Raw genomic sequence first — 20,073 nt, 5'->3', positions numbered from 1 at the left:
CTCGTTACGGTGACCGCTCAGATGGGTGGCGGTATTGCACCTGGTGCAGCGTACGGCGGCGGTAAGGGCCGTTTTGGGGTCATTTCCGCCATCGCAGCCTTTCGGATTCCGCCATGGCGTAATGCTCGTGCCCGATGGGTCGTAATTAGCCGCACTTTGCTCCTTCGTGCAATGGCGGAAACGCTATTTACGCTGTTGCGGTCCGGTCAGTCACTTTCCGCCAGGGTCGTAATGAGGCCCACTGGCACTAATATGTCAAGCAAGTTCAAACACAGTCACTATAAGTATATACACCTGCCTAGTGAATTATTCGACAAGTCTAGGTTAAGACACCACTTATTTAGCAAAACAGAGTTGAGCGCGTAACCGTAGATGGCACTCCAATAATTTGTTTTAAAAGGGAGAGAAAAGGCAGAATAGGAAAATAACACAGTACCAACAATTTTAAGAAATCACAGCAAGTCAAGAAAGGCAGGGACTACTGTATAGCAAAATGTTCATAGGCCAGGCCCACTCTTGGAGAGAGCAAGGCGGAATGTGCCCAAGATCACACAGTGCAAATGCACTCAAAGTCTTTGCAGAAAAGTCAAAAGAGGTTGGATCAGTTCAGAAAGGTAAAGTTAGCAGGTCCGAGGTCACCCCAGGATAGAGAGTCAAGGATTTACGGGACACCTTGGACAATCTGTTGCAAGGGAGACCAGGCGGGACACAGTACCTGAAATGGTGAGAAAGTTCTAGCGGGGGCAGTTGTTTCTGGAAGCGGGTGCAAGTCGGGGCTTCGTCCAGGGGAAGAGAAGATCTCGACGTGGAGGAAAGCTGGAGGTCGTTGCACTGCCAGGGAAGAAACCAGCCGCGGAGTTTCCCGGTTAAAAGGTACGACCCTTTTATTCTTTTATTTGCGGTAGTGGTGAAGCGTGGCTATCCAGCCGCCGGGGTGCTTGGCACGGGCGATTGGACCCCGAGACGATCCAGGAAGGTGAAAAAGGCGAACTGGTTGGTCCCACCAGCTCAAAGGGAAGAAGACTCTCCTGGAAGAAGATCTCGTCTGTCGTCGGGGAAGTGGTGAGTTCGTACAGCAGGGCTCCACCGGTGGTATCGTCGTTGTAGATGGCTCAGCTTTCTCCCCTCTTCGGATTCTTTAGGTCCTGTGGCGACTTCTGAAGTTCCAGTCCCAAAAGCCCTGCTTTTATGCAGCAAAAGCCCCATTCATCAGCCTAGCTGTCACTCAAACATGCTAAGTGGTGAGCCGGGCGGCTCACCACTGGGCCAATCACACAAGAGTGTGACTTGAGTTCCCAAGGCAACTCAGTCCAGGGTGCCTAATCCCCCTCCCACACATCCTGTTGACCCCAGAGAGTGGCACCATTTGGAGGGGTTCTGTGGAGAAGCCTGCCAAAAAGTGGAACAAAGGGCTCGACTTGGGTTAGAGTTTCAGAGGCGAACACAAACGCCATTTTAAAACCGAGTCCTGGCAAAAAGACCCAACCGGGGAATAAATATTAAATAAATAACCCGGCGGTATCTTTAACATTGCACCAAAAAGTGGTGCATTTAAAATTATTGGGAAAATCCCATAGAAAATATGCCGGTGGAATATTTCGCGTGGTATCCACTGCCAATCGAATTACCCCTACCAGTACTTCCACAATATGATAGTTTGTACTGGTTCTGTTCACAATTTGAGACTAGTAAAGCCAATGGTGACTTTACATGCCCTGGGAGACAGTAGTCAGTCCCAGGATATGGAGTCTATGTTTGGGGGTCACTATGACACCCCTGTGTTACTGCACTGAGGGTGCTGTCTAACACACATACCAAAAACACATGAAGCCCTATGGAGTAAAAGACCCCATAGCCCATAAAACACATTCACAGTCAAAGGACATTCTCAAATCATGCCTAAGAGTGGGAGAAAAAGAGTCTCACTCTTAGCAGGAGAAAAAAATAAACCCCAAAAATCCAGCAAAGCTGCTGGGGGACTCACTAGGTTTGGGAATTAGCCTTAACAGAGAATTCTCCCTAACACATAGTGTTGAAGAACGTCGATCGAGACTCGGGAACAATGGAATGGTCAGCCAGTGAGGTTATTGGCGTCGTTCCCATCAGGCCTAATGGCACCAATAACATCAGTCATTTTGGCGCTATGGCCAGCTTCCTGGTTGTCGTGGTCTAGCATGAGGGCGTTGAAACTGACTTGGCTTCCTTGGTGCCGCAGCTTCCACAACTGGACCCATGGGAGCCTGCAGCACCGAGACCAGAGTCATAACGGCTGTGGCTGTTTTAATCATTTGGAGCACCTGCTCCTTGAAAGCCTCCCACTTAGCTTTCAATGCAACGAAACTCGTATAGGTCTTATTGCTTTGCTCCGACAAATCGGAGTTGTGTCTGAGCAGTTAGCGCTGGTTCTTTTTGTGGGAAGACGAGGACGACAAATGGCTCAGAGAATGCATCCAGAATGCAACCTTTTCTTGGCCATCTTCCGATGCCTGCCCTGCTTCTCGGAGTTAGGACCTTCTGTCTCCTGCCCCACGTCCTGGCAGTCGACGAGCCGGGGATTTCCACAGGGGTCGCACGAGCGCTAGCTTTGCCAACCATTCCCGTAACGACTTGGGGTTCATCTGCTGACATGAGTCACAATCTGCGATCACGTGATCCTTACCCAGACACCACACACAGATGCCATGCAGGTCAGTGATCGACATCTTGGCATTGCAGTCGTGACACTGCTTGATCCCGAACGCCTAAGCAGCAGATATGTCGACGAAAAGCGGTCAAAAATGACAATTTTAGTCGAATGTTATCGAAATGGCTATTTCTCTCACAAGACTCATTCCGAAAAGCAGTGTGCTGAGCGTGTTGAAAAAAGGAACTGAGGTACGGGAGCGTAGTGACGTAGTATATATGGCAGCAGACATCATGTCCGGAGCTGATGAGTGGCACGATCGAGTCAAGAGGTATCTACAGTCGAGCCGTACTACGACCCCTGTCGAAAAGGTATCCGAGCAGCTGACGCTGGAATGGATATCTATCTGATGAGGACTATGCGGGAGAATACAAACAATTGAATTGCATTATTTCAGTTTTGAACAAGTAGTCTGATTTAATGCACATGTCACTGAAATCACTAGCCCATGCACTGAGAATACCTCCTCCGCAGTAACGTTCATCTCCTCCAAAACTGGAGTGTGAGTCCTTGCAACCATGAAGTACCAACCATTTATACCTACTTGCTCTCCAAAAGTTCTAGGAGAGTTAGAGCTCGACCTTCAGCACCTATAATAGTAATGCTGTTGCCAGAAACATCAATTTGTGATTCTGTTTCACACATTTATCAGTACTGAATGGCTCTGTATCTATCCACATTGTTTTTGGGCTTTGGGAATTTTGTAAACATGCTACACTGTCCTCATATTTACCCCCAGTGTAAGTCAAGATTGGCTGGAAAGTTCCAGTTTCCAGTATTATGTAACATTTTGGTGTGAGAGTGGGATTTGCAGGGATATTATGAAGTGATTCTTCTTTAAGAAATATCTGTATTGACAACACTTTTACTAAATCATTTACTGTGAGTGAAAGTTATATATGCTATCATGCATGATTCTCACATCTCCTGAAGGCTTCAGCTTTCCTGTGTAACCTCACGGCCTTCCATTTGTTGCCTTAGTTTAAGAAAATACTTCGCTATGCAGAGGTGTATAGATCACATACCAGTTTTGAGATTGTGAGGTGGTCTCTTCCCTTCCAGGACCAATGTACCGCCTACAACTCTTCGGCTGGTTCCAAATAAGAATTTACATGAGGCCTATCGACTTTCTCCCACTGACACATCACAAGAGGCTGCTCAGTCTTCTTTCAGTTAAACTTCACAACAGATTGATCCACCTGTCACTTTAAGAATTCCAACCTGTCACGTTAAGACTTCCCAAGAAACCACTCATCCTTTTCTCAATGAGACTTCACAAGGGATCCCACAGCCTTCTCCCTGGTCTGTAGGCCAGAAAAAGGGCTGCCTTCTCTCAACAACATTTAGGAGGAGATCACTCAGTCTTCTCACTCTGAGACGTCCCAGGAGAAAAAAAAATATATTCTCCCAGTACGACTGCCTACAAAGTGCCTGCACAACCTTCTCCCAGGAAGCCTTTCCCCCTATGAGACTGATCAATCCTCTCCTACCAGCTACAAGTTTCTTCTCCATAACCCCGGAAACGAGTTGCTTCCTGACTGGAAAGAAGGATGGTAAAGATATACTCTTTAGAGAACTGCACGCACACTGAGAATCATGTTAATTGGTACATTTTTAACAGAACATTTGTTAAATTAGAATCTCCTCTGCATTTTCTACCTAAAGGAAATGTTAAATTCGGGTAGGAGCTGCCTCTTTCTCCCACAACCCCAGGGAAAGTTAATAATTAGTCATGTATATACAATAGAGGAGGCTAGAATAGTGGAACTGGCCTAATGGCTTTGTGTTACCCTTGAAGTGGCCCCCACGGAGGCTCCATGACTGATGAGGATGTCTGCCACAGAAACATGGCCCTCCTGGGCCACCAGATGCAGTGGAGTGAGGGAACTCTACGAGAGAACAGAGTACACATCAGATTAAAGGTCACCCACGATACACATTAATGCATCATCTAACATTACACAGAAATAACACATGCACGTAAAGGGCAGGCAAGATACAGATAACCACACTGCACGCTAGACATATATCATCCAAACAAACTGCACACATATCATTCACAACCAATGCACCTAAAATAGTATACATTGTACTGTACATATAGTGAAATCTAGATACACACAAGCTTGGCACTTCATAAACATAATCGACAAAAAGTGCATGCTTGATAAACATCACCGAGAGAAACGCGCTATATACATAAAACCACATATGTGAAACCTGCTTGCTAGATACACAAGTGCTAACTGGATGCTGGATGCACACTAGACACTCATCAACAGAAACTGCACACTAACACACATCAGCAAAACCAACATGCTAAATATCAACACGAGCAGATACAGATACAAATCAGTCCAAGCAATGCTAAATAGACATCAACAAAAACGTCATGCTAAATATGCATCATCAGCACAAACGGCATGCTAGACACTTGCCAGCAAAAATAGTAAGTTAAATATAATATAATATACATAATCAGAACACGCTGCATTTTAAATACGTTTTAACCACAAACTTACATTTTAGCTACACATCTACACAAACTGATTCTAGTTACACACACACAAACACATACGCCAGGCTGCACCCAAAGCTGCCCCATCCAAACCCATTAGCACAAACTGCATACAAGTCACACATCAGTCCTATCTGAATGTCAGTTACAGATCTGCACAAGCTGAGTGCTACATACTCATGGCGAGTTCAGCACCATGTTCTGAAAAGAAGGGTGTATAGCAGTGTACAGTCAAGAGCGTGCCAGTTTTTGTATGGGTACTTGCTGCAACTTGAAGGGCAGAGTGCATGGACGTGGCCAGGGGTTGGAGTTTAGTGCTGTGATGATAGTTCCATCCATGCATCACTGTGAACGCCACTATGCTAAGAAGCACTGTCAAAAAATAGGAATCGTTCTGAACCCATTTCTAAAAAGTCAACATTTTGCTCTGAACCGGCGGACAAAGGTAGTGGGGCTAGACCATGGTAAAAAACATACATAACTGATGATCATTTGTTGAGTGCTTCTTATTATGTTCAGAGCACCAATGTTAATACACATTATACACAGAAAGAAAAAGTAAGCTTGAACAAGTTATCCCTGGGCTTGAACATGTTATCTACAGTGTGAGCACAGATTTATCCAGTAAGCGCCTAACACAATGAGCTGACTAGTGACCTGGGAGGTGCTGCTGAAAGTCTTACTGGCGCTTTATTTATGTTAATGTGTGTTTTAACTGCTTTGGCTCTTGAGAAGGAAGGGGCGGCTGGTGATCACGTGCAAGGAGGCAGCCCTAAACCATCAAAGGACCATCCCTGGAGTCTTTTAGGCTGCTAGCCCAGAGGGCAAATGCCCAACCTGTTTAATCGCCAGTCTCCTTGCACATGTTTGAATATGAGACACTGACATATTAAAATTAATTTTCCATTGAAAGCGCATAAAAGAGAAGATCAGTACAAACGAGAGAGTGTGTCTGTGTGTGTGCGCGCGCGAGACAGAGAGAGAGAGAGCGAGAGATTAGGTAAATAGGGAGACAGACTGGGGAGAGATAAAGAGCTAGAGAGACAAAGTGAAAGAGAGAGTGAGGAAAGGAGGTCACAGACAAAGCATTAGCGAGAGTGAGATGTAAAGAGAAAGTATGGGGGGAGGTGGGGAGAGAGCGCACGAAACAGAAAGATAGAAGTAGGCCTTGCACAGAAAATGAAACGACCTTGCTAGAAAAACTAATCTTTTTGAATTCATTGATGGCTGTTCATCAACGTAATAGATATTGTTTGAGCTTTTATTGGTGTTCGGCACCCTTGTCCACACTATCCTAATAGTTGAATTTGACTTATGGAGATGCTTGTGTTCACTAAACAGGATTGTATGCCATTGCTACAAAAGAGGTGGCTTTCGTTCTTCCTCTGTGACTTTATATCAGATCCATCTATGATAACATGCAGGGATCTCCCGGGGTCATGACACCACTTTTGGTATTAACATTTATGTGCACTCTCATCATCGGCTTTTCATGAAACTGGGAAGGAATTTGCATAACTAAAAAGAAGAATCAAAGAAAGTCTTTATACTATTAGATGCTCCTGCTCATGGAACTGGTTACCTTCAATCTGGTTTCTCTAGAATTCACTCTTGGGTGAGATCAAATTGGATATGTCTAAATGTAGCAAACGCTGCACTTCTTCCAGAGGACATAAACAGTCAATTATCATTAACCTGAGACCCTGATTGCTAGTAGCTCACATGAGAAAGTAAAGTCCAAAGGCGTGACCTTTGACTGCACCTTTGCCATGGAACCTCATGAAAAAGTAGAGACGGATTTGCACCTTTCAATCTGAGAATTTCTTTGATACCATTGGTACAGCACTTAGCAGCTCAGGGTTGACTATGGTCACTATCTCTTGATTGTAACATCAAATATGCTTTCTTAGCTTCAAGTACAACTTAAGTTTGCTGTGAGGGTGGTGGCTAATATCCCTTAAAAACCCAGGCACTGGGGAAACTTAAAAAATTGCTAATCACTGATTGGATTCAATTTAAAGTACTAGCTCTGATCTGCAAAGGGTTGCTAGGATAATACACATTCACATATCACAAATGATACTGAGAGTTGCAATAGTCTGGAAAGCATTGCTTAGAAATACAAAGATCAAAATGATTAGAGGGGGAGTGTCATGTTCTGTATGGCAGATTCTTATTCCGGGAAGTATTCCAACATGGCCGCCCTATCTGGTGATCATTGCAAAAGCAACAGTCTAGATGTTCTATCCCAGAACATACTGCAACTCACTGATGTCACATCCTCCCAAAAAGCTTATCAACAGAATTCTCCAAGAGTCCAGTGTGTTGCTACTCTCATAGGAGTATACAAGCGCTATGTGAGTTAGTTTGTTTGTGATTTACCTATCCTTACTTCCTTACTCTTGACTCCCTTTCTGACGCTCTTCATAACCTCGCTAACCCTTCCTTCTATTCTTGATCCGCAGACCGCTACGGCAGTTCGAGAGAAATCGTTACCCGATCTCGGACGATTAAAACCACGGTCCTTAGGAGCGTGGTTTCAGCCCAGTTTCACTTTGGTTCGGTATTCGGACCCTCGCTCTTAACAAGGTATTACGTTACGCCCCGCCCTGATCCTCCTTCCATTTGCAGTCTAGGGTACTCCGTAATCTGTTGTTCCCTTTTTCATGTTTTCCTTCTAGCACGGTTTTTCTACCACGACACTCCAGGCTTACAGCCACACCCCCGTGAGCAGTCTCCGGGTGGCTTCCCTTGTTCACAAACTGGTAGGCGTTTGTGTTTCGTTCTTTGTTGCTCCTTTGGATTGTTGCTATTGTTTTATCATCTTTATCTATTCCTCATCTACCCTGTTTGTATTTATACTGTTCTCCTTAGCCCATCTATTCAGTATTCTTGGGAACGCCAGGCGGCCTCCCCCTGCCTTCATATTTATTATGCAAGACACCGTTCTTTCCACAAACCGGGGGTAAGATATAGAATAGAATATTACGGGGGTCTGACAGCTTGAAAGGAATCTTATCCTACTCTAACCTACTCTAATCTTTACCTTCATATCCAGACCAGTTACGTTCGCTAAGAAGCCTAAGAAACCACAGAAGGCGGAATCACATCCCGTGCAAGAACATCTCGGGGAGACAACACTCTCTAGCAGCTCTCCGCAGGGTTTTATTCCCCGTGAGGGTTTCCCTGGGGACCTCCCAGGGATCAAGCCTTTGTGCCAGACTCCGGAGGGGTTTTTCAGGGGAATTCCTAATTACTGCAGGGAAGGTCACAGAGAGATTCATTACTCGATATCACCAGTGCACAGGACATTTCTCTCCATTAACTCAGTTCAGGTAGGTGATTTTCTGTTTTCCTTCTCTGTTCACCTGGAGCAAATCTCATTTATGTCCAACAAAGTATAATTGTTGACAGTTAGCAACGCTCAAAAAAGTAGTCAGCAGTCGCTGACTAGCTCCAGTTGATTAGAGTCGGTTCCGGAGAACCCCCGAAGATGGATCCACAGCAACAGCAGATCCAGCAGCTAATAGCTGCAGTACAATAATTAACAACTGAGGTTCAACAACTTAAGCTGGAGAATAACACCCTGCGACAGCACCAACAACAGGCAGCCCAGCAGGTAGCCCAGCAGGCAGCCCAGCAGGCTGCAGCCTCTCGCGTACCACATTGTTCAGAGGTCCCTCCTGGTCCTTTACCAGGCGGTCAGTTTGATGGTAACCCACATAAGGTCAAAGAATTCCTTGATTCTTGTGCCATGCAGTTCACGTTCAAGGGGGCATTTTTCCATACCGATCGAGACCGCGTGGGTTACATGGTTTCACAAATGACAGGGCCAGCCTTAGCCTGGGCAACTCATTTGATTACTAGCAATAATCCCATTCTGGACTTGCATACAGCCTTTTGTAACAGCATTCGCACCATGTTCGGCCGACAAGTGATCCGGGTAGCTTCCCAAGAACATCTCCTTGATTTAAAACAAAGAAATCTAGATATACTGACCTATATTACTAAATTTAAGCAGATGGCGAGTGAGACCACCTGGTCCGATGATGCACAGGTTACGATCTTTAGGAGAGGGCTTTCAGAAGATCTTAAGGACGAAGTGTCCAGAGTACCACGTCCCACCAACCTAACTGAATTAATTGCTCTAGTTCTGCAGTTAGATTACCGTATGAAGGAGAGACTGTCTGAAACGAGAAGAGGCCGGGCTCCTCGATTCTCCTCCACCTTTCCTCCCTCGTCCAGGATTCAGGCTACAGACGAACCTATGCAGTAGGGGTCAACTTCAAGATGGTCCCTTAACACCAGAAGAACGGAACCGCAGAAGGACCTTAGGCTTGTGTATGTACTGTGGCGCCAATACACATATCTTACAAGAGTGCCCGATCACGCCGCCTAGGCGCTCGGGAAACACCAGGGCCCGGTCGTAAGAGGAACCACGGTCCGGGGTCCCACTCTTCAACCGGATTCCTCACAGTCCTTTCATTCTTCAATGTGTACCAGTCATACTGATACCAACGTGGTAGTGTTGAGGGTTTCATTTTCCATTGGAGATAGATTATTACAGGATATTCCAGCACTTATCGACTGCAGAGCTGCAGGGAACTTCATTGACGATCACTGGGCCGCTTTGCATGGTATCCCACGTTCCTCCAAAGCAGAATCCATACCAGTGGAAAGCGTGGATGGGAGTCGATTGGTTTCAGGACCCATCAAAGATCAGACCAGCCCTTTGTTGATGTCCATTGCATCTCATCGGAAGGGTCTCACCCTGGATATCATCCGAGCGGCTCATCATCCCATCATCCTAGGTCTATCTTGGCTCAAAAAGCACAATCCATTCATAAACTGGACCACTGGATCTTTTTTCTTAGGGTCAGAGTACTGTCTGACACATTGCATAGGGGAACAATAGAAAGTATCGGTAGACTCGATGTCCACTATCCAGGGGTCACCAGGGGTTACAACCCTAAATCAGATTGCAGGTCTCCCAGAAGCCTACCAACAATACTGAGAGGTATTTGCCGCCACTGAATACAATCAATTACCTCCTCACAGAAGAGATGATGGTACAATTGAGTTGATTCCAAATCAACCTTTACCTTTTGGTCGGATGTACATTCTGTCAAACAACGAAAAGGAGGTTTTACGAGATTACCTTTGAGTCAATTTAATGAATGGATTGATCACTGAGTCAACCTCACCAGCAGCCGCTTCCCTGTTCTCTGTATCAAAAAAGAACATTGCTGAGCTCTGCCCTTGCATAGACTTTCGGGGACTGAATAAGATCACAGTTCCCGACAAGTATCCGATGCCCTTAATCCCTGACATCTTGGAGGCCGTCAAAGGGGCCACCATCTATTCAAAATTGGACTTGAAAGGAGCTTATCACCTAATCCGAATAAAATCAGGGGACGAGTGGAAAACAGCATTTCGAACACCTTTTGGCCACTTCCAATATAGGGTAATGCCTTTTGGCCTCTCAAACGCTCCCGCTATCTTCCAACAATTTATGGATCATCTATTCGCCAACCTACTCCTCCATAACGTCGTTGTCTATTTGGATGACATTTTAGTCTATTCCAACACAGCCCAGGAACATGAGAAACATGTGGAAGAGGTTCAGCGGCGACTCAAGCAGAATCAGTTATACTGCAAGCTGGAAAAGTACTCTTTTCATCAACCCCAGGTTACTTATTTGGGGTACGTTCAATCCGCAGGACTGGCCAACGCCTGTCTCTTGCAAAGACATTCATCGTTTTGTGGAGTTTTCTAACTTCTACTGACGATTTATACCTGAATTCTCCAGACTAACACAGCTTTTGAAGAATCTCCTTAAGAAAGGAGTCCCATTTTCTTGGACAGAAACCACAGATCAAGCGTTTAAAAGGCTTAAGGAGCTCTTTACCTCAGCTCCAGTGTTGTTAACCCCGGATCAAAACCGTCGGTTTATTGTGGAAACCAATGCCTCACAGTATGCCCTAGGGGCTGTCCTGCTCCAAATAGACAACTCAGATCATGAACGCCCAGTAGCGTACCTATCCAAAACCCTTGCTCCGGCAGAGCTAAACTATACAGTACTGGAGAAAGAGTTACTGGCAATCAAACGTGCATTCGAAGAATGGCGCCATCTACTACTGGGAGCCAAATGCCCAGTAGAAGTCCGGACAGATCATCACAACCTCAGGATCCTGCAATATGCCCAAACTTGTAACAGCCGTCAAGCCAGATGGGCTCATTTCTTTTCACCATTCCGAATCACCTTTACTTTCATCCCAGGAAGGGAAAATTTAAAGGCTGATGCTCTATCCCGTAAGGAACAGCTTCCGAACAACCCTTTCAGGTCTGAACCCATCTTTCCTCGAATGGCTCTGGGACTACACACAGTTCCCGATTTTCTCACACGTTTGAAATCCCAATCCAATCCAGCAGCTAAAAAAGAACTACCACGGTCTACACAACTGGTGTTAACTTTGGAAGACGGTTGTTATTTCTTTGGACACAGGGTGTTTATTCCGACACAAACACTTCAGGAAGAAGTCCTTAATATGTGCCACAGTTCAAAATCAGCTGGACACAGGGGATTTGCCTCCACACAAGAATTGGTTTCTCGTTTCTTTTGGTGGCCTTCGTTGAGGAAGGACATAAAAGAATATGTTAGATCATGTCCCGTATGTCTCCAAACTAAAACGTCTCGGCAATTCCCTCTAGGACTTCTAGTCAAGATGCCTTTGCCCACTCGACCGTGGCAAATAACATCCACAGATTTCATAGTCGACCTACCACCATCAAGAGGATGCTCTGCCATAATGGTAACAATAGATACTTTTACTAAGATGGCGCATTTCATCCCACTTGCCGGAGTGCCTTCTGCTGCCTTGATGCCCCGCATCTTCATCAATCACATATTCACTTTACATGGCCTACCGGAGTCAATCATTTCTGACAGAGGTTCACAATATACTTCACAGTATTGGAAACTTGTCTGCCGTTATCTTGGAATCTCACGGGCCCTCAGCTCAGGTTATCACCCCCAATCTAACGGTCAGACAGAAAGACTCAACCAAACATTGGAAGGATACCTCAGGAGCTATGTCTCCGCGGCACAGGATGATTGGAAGGATCTACTACCTTTAGCCGAATACGCTTATAACAACTCAAATCACTCGGCTATCCGTACATCTCCATTCAATTGCACCTATGGGTTCAAGCCATCATCCTTTCCCACATTGAAGAAGTCAGAGTCCAAATTCCCGAATGTAGATTGCTTGATGGACTTAATCCGGCAAGGTGTAACGCTCACCTGATTCCCGCAGAGGCGCCGGTCTTGACTGGGCGAATACCGTATCTTCAAAGGTGATGTGTAACACACGGTTGGCTCTTTGGGCTGGAACTCTGTGCACTGTATGTCTGACTCGCAGAGTAAGATGTCTGCAGATAGAAAATATGGGATTAATGAACTGGGGTTATTGGGTGTCTCTCTCTTCTTCCCCTTCTCTTCTCCTGTAGAACCCCAAAGGTTAACGCTCTCACCTTAGGTAAGTGAACGCCGAGCTCACCATCTGCCTCGGGGCAGGGTCCCGTAACCAGTTTCTTCACTGGATAAGGGTGCAGGCCTCTTGACCTCAGAGGACTGCTGTCCGTCGTTTACTGCACGAACGGTAAGTTCTGAGTATTTCAAAAGTCTTTAAAAGTCTTTTGTAATGATGTCTCTTGTTTTGCAGGGTTCCGGCGATGGCGGATGACGGGCTGAAGTGAGTTGAGGATGGAACCCGTGTGAGGAATAGAAGCGCCTGGAAGCACGTAAGTAAGCGCCTGTTGCCTGCTTCACGATGCGCACTAACTGTCCTTTTATCCTGCAGGTACAAGTTCGGAGCTGCTGAAGGGTGCCGGAATACCCACTGGGTTCGGCGTGGGAAGGAGTAATGGCACGTGAGTAATAAAGTTACCCAATGTCTTTAAACGCACCTTCTTTTGTCTTTCAGATGCGGGATGCAGCGCCGAAGGCCTCCGGAGCGTGCAAAGAGTTGGTAAGCTTTTGTCTTTCAGATGCCGGAATGCAGTGCGAAGACCTCCGGAGCACGCGAAGAGTAGGTAAGCCTTTGTCTTTCAGATGCCGGAATGCAGCGCGAGGCGTTGGTGACAGCCGATGGACCAGGTAAGAGAAGCGCTGTCACTGAAGACCGTAATGCTAACCTGTTCTTTCTTGTCTTTATAGGTGTTGCTGAAGACTGGATTCAGGATGGTAAGCCTTTTTCCCTTAGGCCCAGGATCAGATGCAGAAGACACGATGAGCGTTCTGCTGCAGAGGATGCAGAATAACGCAAAGCAAGATTCATCCATCGGGTGTGGTTTAAATAGCCTCCTGTGGTGCTTAGGTGTCTCCTTCCACAGCCTCGCCTAGGTAATTAAAGAGTTCCTGCTTTCCAGAAGAGTTCCAGTGTTCTGAACCTAGGGAGTGGCTCCTGCCCCACCCAACAGGAAAAGTAGTCCCAAACAGAAGAGGATTAGAGGCTCAACTGGCAGGTAAGTAAGCAGCATGGTCTGCTGCAGGTAAGTCCACCCAAGCATTATGAGCCTGGCGCTTCCAGCGCTGGGACTGGGCATATTTATGAGCCTGGTGCCACTGGCGCCAGGACAGGGTCCAAAAGGTCCCAATTGGGACTGGTTGGCACTCGGAACCTGGGTTATGGGTCTGCTTCCAAGGGAGTTGGGTAAGTCCTGACCTTTTGGAAGCAGGGATCATGACAGCACCCCCCCTCAAGGCCCCTCCCAAACCGGGCTTCTCCGGGGGTTTGGGCTTGTCAGGAAATGTTCGATGGAATCTTTTGATTAGACGAGGAGCGTGGACATATTCTGCAGGTTCCCAGGATCTTTCTTGGGGGCCGTAGCCTTTCCAGTCAATTAGGTAAAATAGTTTAGATTTGGAGATCTTGGAGTCCAGGATGCTTTTGACTTCAAACTCGAGTTCTCCATCAACTAGGATAGGTTTTGGAGATTTAGTTAGTCGGGTTTGAGGTTGCACGGGTTTTAATAGAGAGACGTGGAAGACCGGATGTATCTTCATGTGAGGGGGCAAGTCCAACTTGACCGCTACTGGGTTTACTATGGTAGTGATGGAATAGGGACCAAGGTATCTTGGGTTGAATGTGCGTGGTCCTTTTAGAGGTAGATATTTGGTGGATAACCAGACTTGATCTCCTACTTGATATTGGGGGGCTTCCTTCCGATGTTGATCTGCTCCTTTCTTGTATTGTTCCTTAGCCCTTTGAAGGTGAGAAACGGCTTCCTTAAAGGCTTGGGTGATTGTAGAATGCAGGTAGTCGACTGCTGGTGTTCCAAGATCTTGGAGTGGATCCAACTCCGAGGTTCGAGGGTGACTGCCGTATAGAAGAAAAAACGGGGTTTTCCCAGTTCCCGAGTGGACAGAGTTATTGTAGGCATATTCGGCTATCCAAAGGATATCTTTCCAAGTTTTTTCAGTTTGTTGCAGCATGCAGCGTAAATACTGTTCCAGAGTTTGATTGGTCCTCTCGGTTTGTCCGTCGGTTTGAGGGTGGTGACTGGTCGATAGTCTCACATCAATTTGAGCCGACTGACAGCAACTTCTCCAAAAATGAGAAATGAATTGACTACCTCGATCCGAAATTAGAACTGAAGGAAAACCGTGCAGTCGGACGATGTTTTCGAGAAATTCTCGGGCCAGAGTTGTTGCTGTTGGCAAGCCTTTGAGTGGAATGAAATGCGCCATCTTGGAGAATAAGTCCACGATTACTAGGATCGTATTGTATCCGGAGCATGGAGGTAGATCGGTGATGAAGTCCATAGAAAGCATATGCCAAGGGCGAGGTGGGATGTCAATAGGGCGTAAGAGGCCGGCTGGTTTTTCCTTTTGACTCTTGTTTTGGGCGCATACTCCACAGGACATTATAAAGTCTCTGATATCTTTTTTCCAAGACGGCCACCAGAAGTAGCGCTTGATCTTTTCTGAGGTTTTGGCCATACCGGAATGTCCTTCCATTAAGGAATCGTGATAACAAGAGATTACCTTTTTCTGTAAATCTGTGCTGGGCAGGTATAATCGTTCTTGGAAATACAATAAGTTGTCCTTCACTGCAAAGTCCTTTCCCTGCAGATGCCAATTCTGTATGTCTGCTGGAGTTACAAGTTGCCTGGCTTTATCCTTAACTTCCTCTATGGATTGTGTGGCGATTACACCCAGAATTCTTTGTTCGGGAATGATAGGTACAGGTTTAGGGTTGGTCAAGTGTTCTTCCACTCCCATCCGAGAAAGGGCATCAGCTTTACCGTTTTTTGTACCAGGTCGATAGGTAATTATGAAGTCAAACTCGGCAAAGAATAGTGCCCAACGGAGTTGTCTAGAGGATTGGGCTTTTGCGGTTTTCAAATATTGCAGGTTTCGGTGATCCGTAATCACAGTAACGGTGTGTCGGGCCCCCAGAAGATAATGCCGCCAAGCCTTAAAGGCAGACTTGATAGCCAGAAGTTCCTTATCAGTAATAGTGTAATTGATTTCAGGAGGCGAGAATTTGCGGGACCAAAATGCCACGGGATGCAACTGATTGGTTACTGGGTCCTTTTGTGATAGAACTGCCCCCATGGCAAGGCTCGAAGCATCAGTTTCAACGATGTAGGGGAGTTCAGGGCGAGGATGTTTTAAAATTGGGGCAGAGATAAATTTAGTCTTCAAATTCTGGAAAGCTTGCTCCGCCTCGGTAGACCATTCAAAACGTTTGTTTTTCTTTAACAAGGCGGTGATGGGCTGGACTATTCCGAGAGAATTCGGGGATAAACCTGCGGTAAAAGTTAGCGAAGCCTAACATGCTTTGAACACCTTTTACGGAGGATGGTGATGGCCATTTGAGAATTGCATCGACCTTCTTTGAATCCATACGCACTCCGCTAGGTGATAATATGAATCCCAAGAACTCAACTTCAGTCACGTTGAAAACACATTTTTCCAACTTGGCGAAAAGTTTGTGTTGACGCAATCTCTCGAGGACCATTTTCACGTGTTTCCGATGTTCAGATTCCGATGAAGAATAAACGAGGATGTCGTCAATGTAAACAACAACACACACATCTATGAGCTCTCGGAGTACATCGTTCATAAAATATTGAAAGGCGGCCGGGGCATTGCAAAGTCCGAAGGGCATGACCTGATATTCAAATAGCCCATACTTGGTGCGGAAGGCCGTCTTCCATTCATCGCCCTCTTTTACTCGTACCAAGTGGTAGGCTCCTCTAAGATCCAGCTTTGTATATATGCATGCTTTTCTGACTTGGTCCAGGAGTTCAGGGATCAAAGGTAACGGATATCTATTCTTAACGGTGATCTGGTTCAGGGCACGATAATCTATACAAGTTCTAAGGTCCCCTTCTTTTTTTGGCACAAAGAACAAAGCTGAAGAAGCAGGGGACTTGGAAGGACGAATAAACCCATTCGCTAGGTATTGATCCAGGTATTGTCGGAGGTGAAGGTTCTCAGGCTCGGTGAGGGCATAAATTCTACTACAAGGAGGAGTAGATCCAGGTATCAGGTCTATCTGGCAGTCATAAGACCTATGAGGAGGTAGAGAGTTAGCCTGATCCTTCCGGAAAACATCTTGGAATTCTAGGTATTCGGGAGGTAACTGGGGAGTCTCCGAAGAAATTGCTGCCAGTGCAACACCAGGTGGAGGGTGACAAGTAGAGACACATTCTGGAAACTGAACCGTTCTTGCTCGCCAATCGATCTGAGGATTGTGTTTCTCCAACCAAGGTATTCCTAGAATAATCTGGAACTGAGGGGCCTTGATCACATCGAACACGATCTTCTCATGGTGTCCATCTTGACTTACTAGCGTCACTTCTTGAGTGGTATGCGTTACTGGTCCGGAGGCTATCTCCGTACCATCCACCGTAGTAATGACGTCCTTTACAGCCTTGGGACAAAGAGTTAAATTCATCCTCAAAACCATTTCATGATCCACATAATTGCCGATGGCACCGCTGTCGACGTAAGCTTCAATCGCATGTAATCGATCCGGATGATCAGGGCTAATGAGGACCATAGGTATCACGAAATGCGAGGTCACGGAACTGGTTTTAACGCTCGGCAAGAGGACCTCTATTCTTGTCGGGCGAGGTCGTTTCCCTGCTCAGAGTTTGTGACCTTGGTAACTGCAGCTCCTACTGCCTTCTTGGCTGGTTTCACCGGACAGTCTCGAAGAAAGTGCCCTGAGTTTCCGCAATAGAGGCATAATTGCAACTGTTTTCTCCTTTCCCGCTCCTTTTGTGTGAGTGGTCCTTTCAGGCCCCCTATTTGCATGGGTTCCCCGGAGTCTACTCCTTTGGAAGGAGTTGGTGGTTTGGAAAATACTCGAGCATCAAACTTGGAACGATCGGCCTTCCTGTTCTGCAGTCTGTGATCTATTTGAACGACTAAGTCTATATAGTCCGAACAGTCTTGCGGGGGATTCACTACTTGGGCCAACACATCTTTGAGCTCTCCACGTAGACCTCTATAAAACAGTGTAATCCTTTTGTCCTCAGGCCATTGAGTTTCCACTATCAGTCTGTTGAAAGACGCAATATAAGCCAAAAGGTCTTGATTACCCTGTCGCAACGAAAGAAGCTCATTGTCCAAGGCCTGCCCCTGTGAATGTCTTGCGAACAGTTTTTCCATACTGAGCTGAAAAGCTTGAAAATCATGGAGAACCGGATCATCTTGATTAACTAGAGGGATTGACCAGTCTGCCGCATTGCCACTAAGGTACGAAAGCACGAAAGCTACTTTAGCTTGATCAGTTGGAAAGGCTGCTGGCCGGCATAAGAAATGCAACCGGCACTGATTAATAAATACTGCAAACCTCTTTGGGTCACCAGAAAATCGTTCGGGCGGAGCCAGAGTTACATTCCCAGGTAGGTTGATTTGCACTGGATTCATAGAGGATGTTGAAGGAAAATTTGCCCCTGATGCGGGTAATGGGGTCTGTCCGGCTTGTGACTGTAGCAATTGTCTAGCGAGATCGTCTGTTCGCTCCTTGGAAATGATCAGTTCCCTTCTTAGAGCGTTCGTTTCCTGACGGGCTGCATGCACTTCTGCTCTTAGTTCCCCAAGTAACTGGGCTAGCTGATCGGTATCCGAGGTTTCCATAGCGCCTGGGCGGGAGTTTTGCGGTAGGCTTTGCGTTCTGTAACGCTCACCTGATTCCCACAGAGGCGCCGGTCTTGACTGGGCGAATACCGTATCTTCAAAGGTGATGTGTAACACACGGTTGGCTCTTTGGGCTGGACCTCTGTGCACTGTATGTCTGACTCGCAGAGTAAGATGTCTGCAGATAGAAAATATGGGATTAATGAACTGGGGTTATTGGGTGTCTCTCTCTTCTTCCCCTTCTCCTCTCCTGTAGAACCCCAAAGGTTAACGCTCTCACCTTAGGTAAGTGAACGCCGAGCTCTCCATCTGCCTCGGGGCAGGGTGCCGTAACCAGTTTCTTCACTGGATAAGGGTGCAGGCCTCTTGACCTCAGAGGACTGCTGTCCGTCGTTTACTGCACGAACGGTAAGTTCTGAGTATGTCAAATGTCTTTAAAAGTCTTTTGTAATGATGTCTCTTGTTTTGCAGGGTTCCGGCGATGGCGGATGACGGGCTGAAGTGAGTTGAGGATGGAACCCGTGTGAGGAATAGAAGTGCCTGGAAGCACGTAAGTAAGCGCTTGTTGCCTGCTTCACGATGCGCACTAACTGTCCTTTTATCTTGCAGGTACAAGTTCGGAGCTGCTGAAGGGTGCCGGAATACCCACTGGGTTCGGCGTGGGAAGGAGTAATGGCACGTGAGTAATAAAGTTACCCAATGTCTTTAAACGCACCTTCTTTTGTCTTTCAGATGCGGGATGCAGCGCCGAAGGCCTCCGGAGCGTGTGAAGAGTTGGTAAGCTTTTGTCTTTCAGATGCCGGAATGCAGTGCGAAGACCTCCGGAGCACGCGAAGAGTAGGTAAGCCTTTGTCTTTCAGATGCCGGAATGCAGCGCGAGGCGTTGGTGACAGCCGATGGACCAGGTAAGAGAAGCGCTGTCACTGAAGACCGTAATGCTAACCTGTTCTTTCTTGTCTTTATAGGTGTTGCTGAAGACTGGATTCAGGATGGTAAGCCTTTTTCCCTTAGGCCCAGGATCAGATGCAGAAGACACGATGAGCTTTCTGCTGCAGAGGATGCAGAATAACGCAAAGCAAGATTCATCCATCGGGTGTGGTTTAAATAGCCTCCTGTGGTGCTTAGGTGTCTCGTTCCACAGCCTCGCCTAGGTAAGAAAAGAGTTCCTGCTTTCCAGAAGAGTTCCAGTGTTCTGAACCTAGGGAGTGGCTCCTGCCCCACCCAACAGGAAAAGTAGTCCCAAACAGAAGAGGATTAGAGGCTCAACTGGCAGGTAAGTAAGCAGCATGTTCTGCTGCAGGTAAGTCCACCCAAGCATTATGAGCCCGGCGCTTCCAGCGCTGGGACTGGGCATATTTATGAGCCTGGTGCCACTGGCGCCAGGACAGGGTCCAAAAGGTCCCAATTGGGACTGGTTGGCACTCGGAACCTGGGTTATGGGTCTGCTTCCAAGGGAGTTGGGTAAGTCCTGACCTTTTGGAAGCAGGGATCATGACACAAGGTCATCACACAGCTATCACAGCGCTTCGGCAGTTTCAGGAAAGAATGAAACATTTTGCAGACCGTCACCGGTCTCCAACCCCGGTAATCAAACCAGGGGATTGGGTTTGGCTGTCATCGTGCTTTCTCCCCTGGCATCTGGTGCCGTCCAAGCTTTCCCCCCGGTATTTTGGACCATTCCAGGTGATCGCAGCGATAGGATCAGTTTCCTTC

General features: G+C 46.7%; 1 protein-coding gene across 8 annotated transcripts in view; it reads right to left on the bottom strand.

The window, feature by feature from the left end:
- Positions 1-20,073, bottom strand: part of ANK1 (ankyrin 1) — a 2,823,483-nt gene that overhangs the window by 1,586,039 nt on the left and 1,217,371 nt on the right. For all 8 annotated transcript variants that reach the window (XM_069617665.1, XM_069617670.1, XM_069617666.1 and 5 more), the window contains one exon: positions 4,474-4,572. In XM_069617665.1, the coding sequence (XP_069473766.1) occupies positions 4,474-4,572 (99 nt within the window). The remainder of the gene's footprint in view (positions 1-4,473; positions 4,573-20,073) is intronic.

The sequence above is a fragment of the Ambystoma mexicanum genome, chromosome 10, assembly GCF_040938575.1.
Source record: "Ambystoma mexicanum isolate Mex_15411 chromosome 10, UKY_AmexF1_1, whole genome shotgun sequence".
Classification (NCBI taxonomy): Eukaryota; Metazoa; Chordata; class Amphibia; order Caudata; family Ambystomatidae; genus Ambystoma; species Ambystoma mexicanum.
The sequence above is the reverse complement of the archived record's forward strand: the minus strand, read 5'-3'. Positions and strand labels throughout refer to the sequence as shown.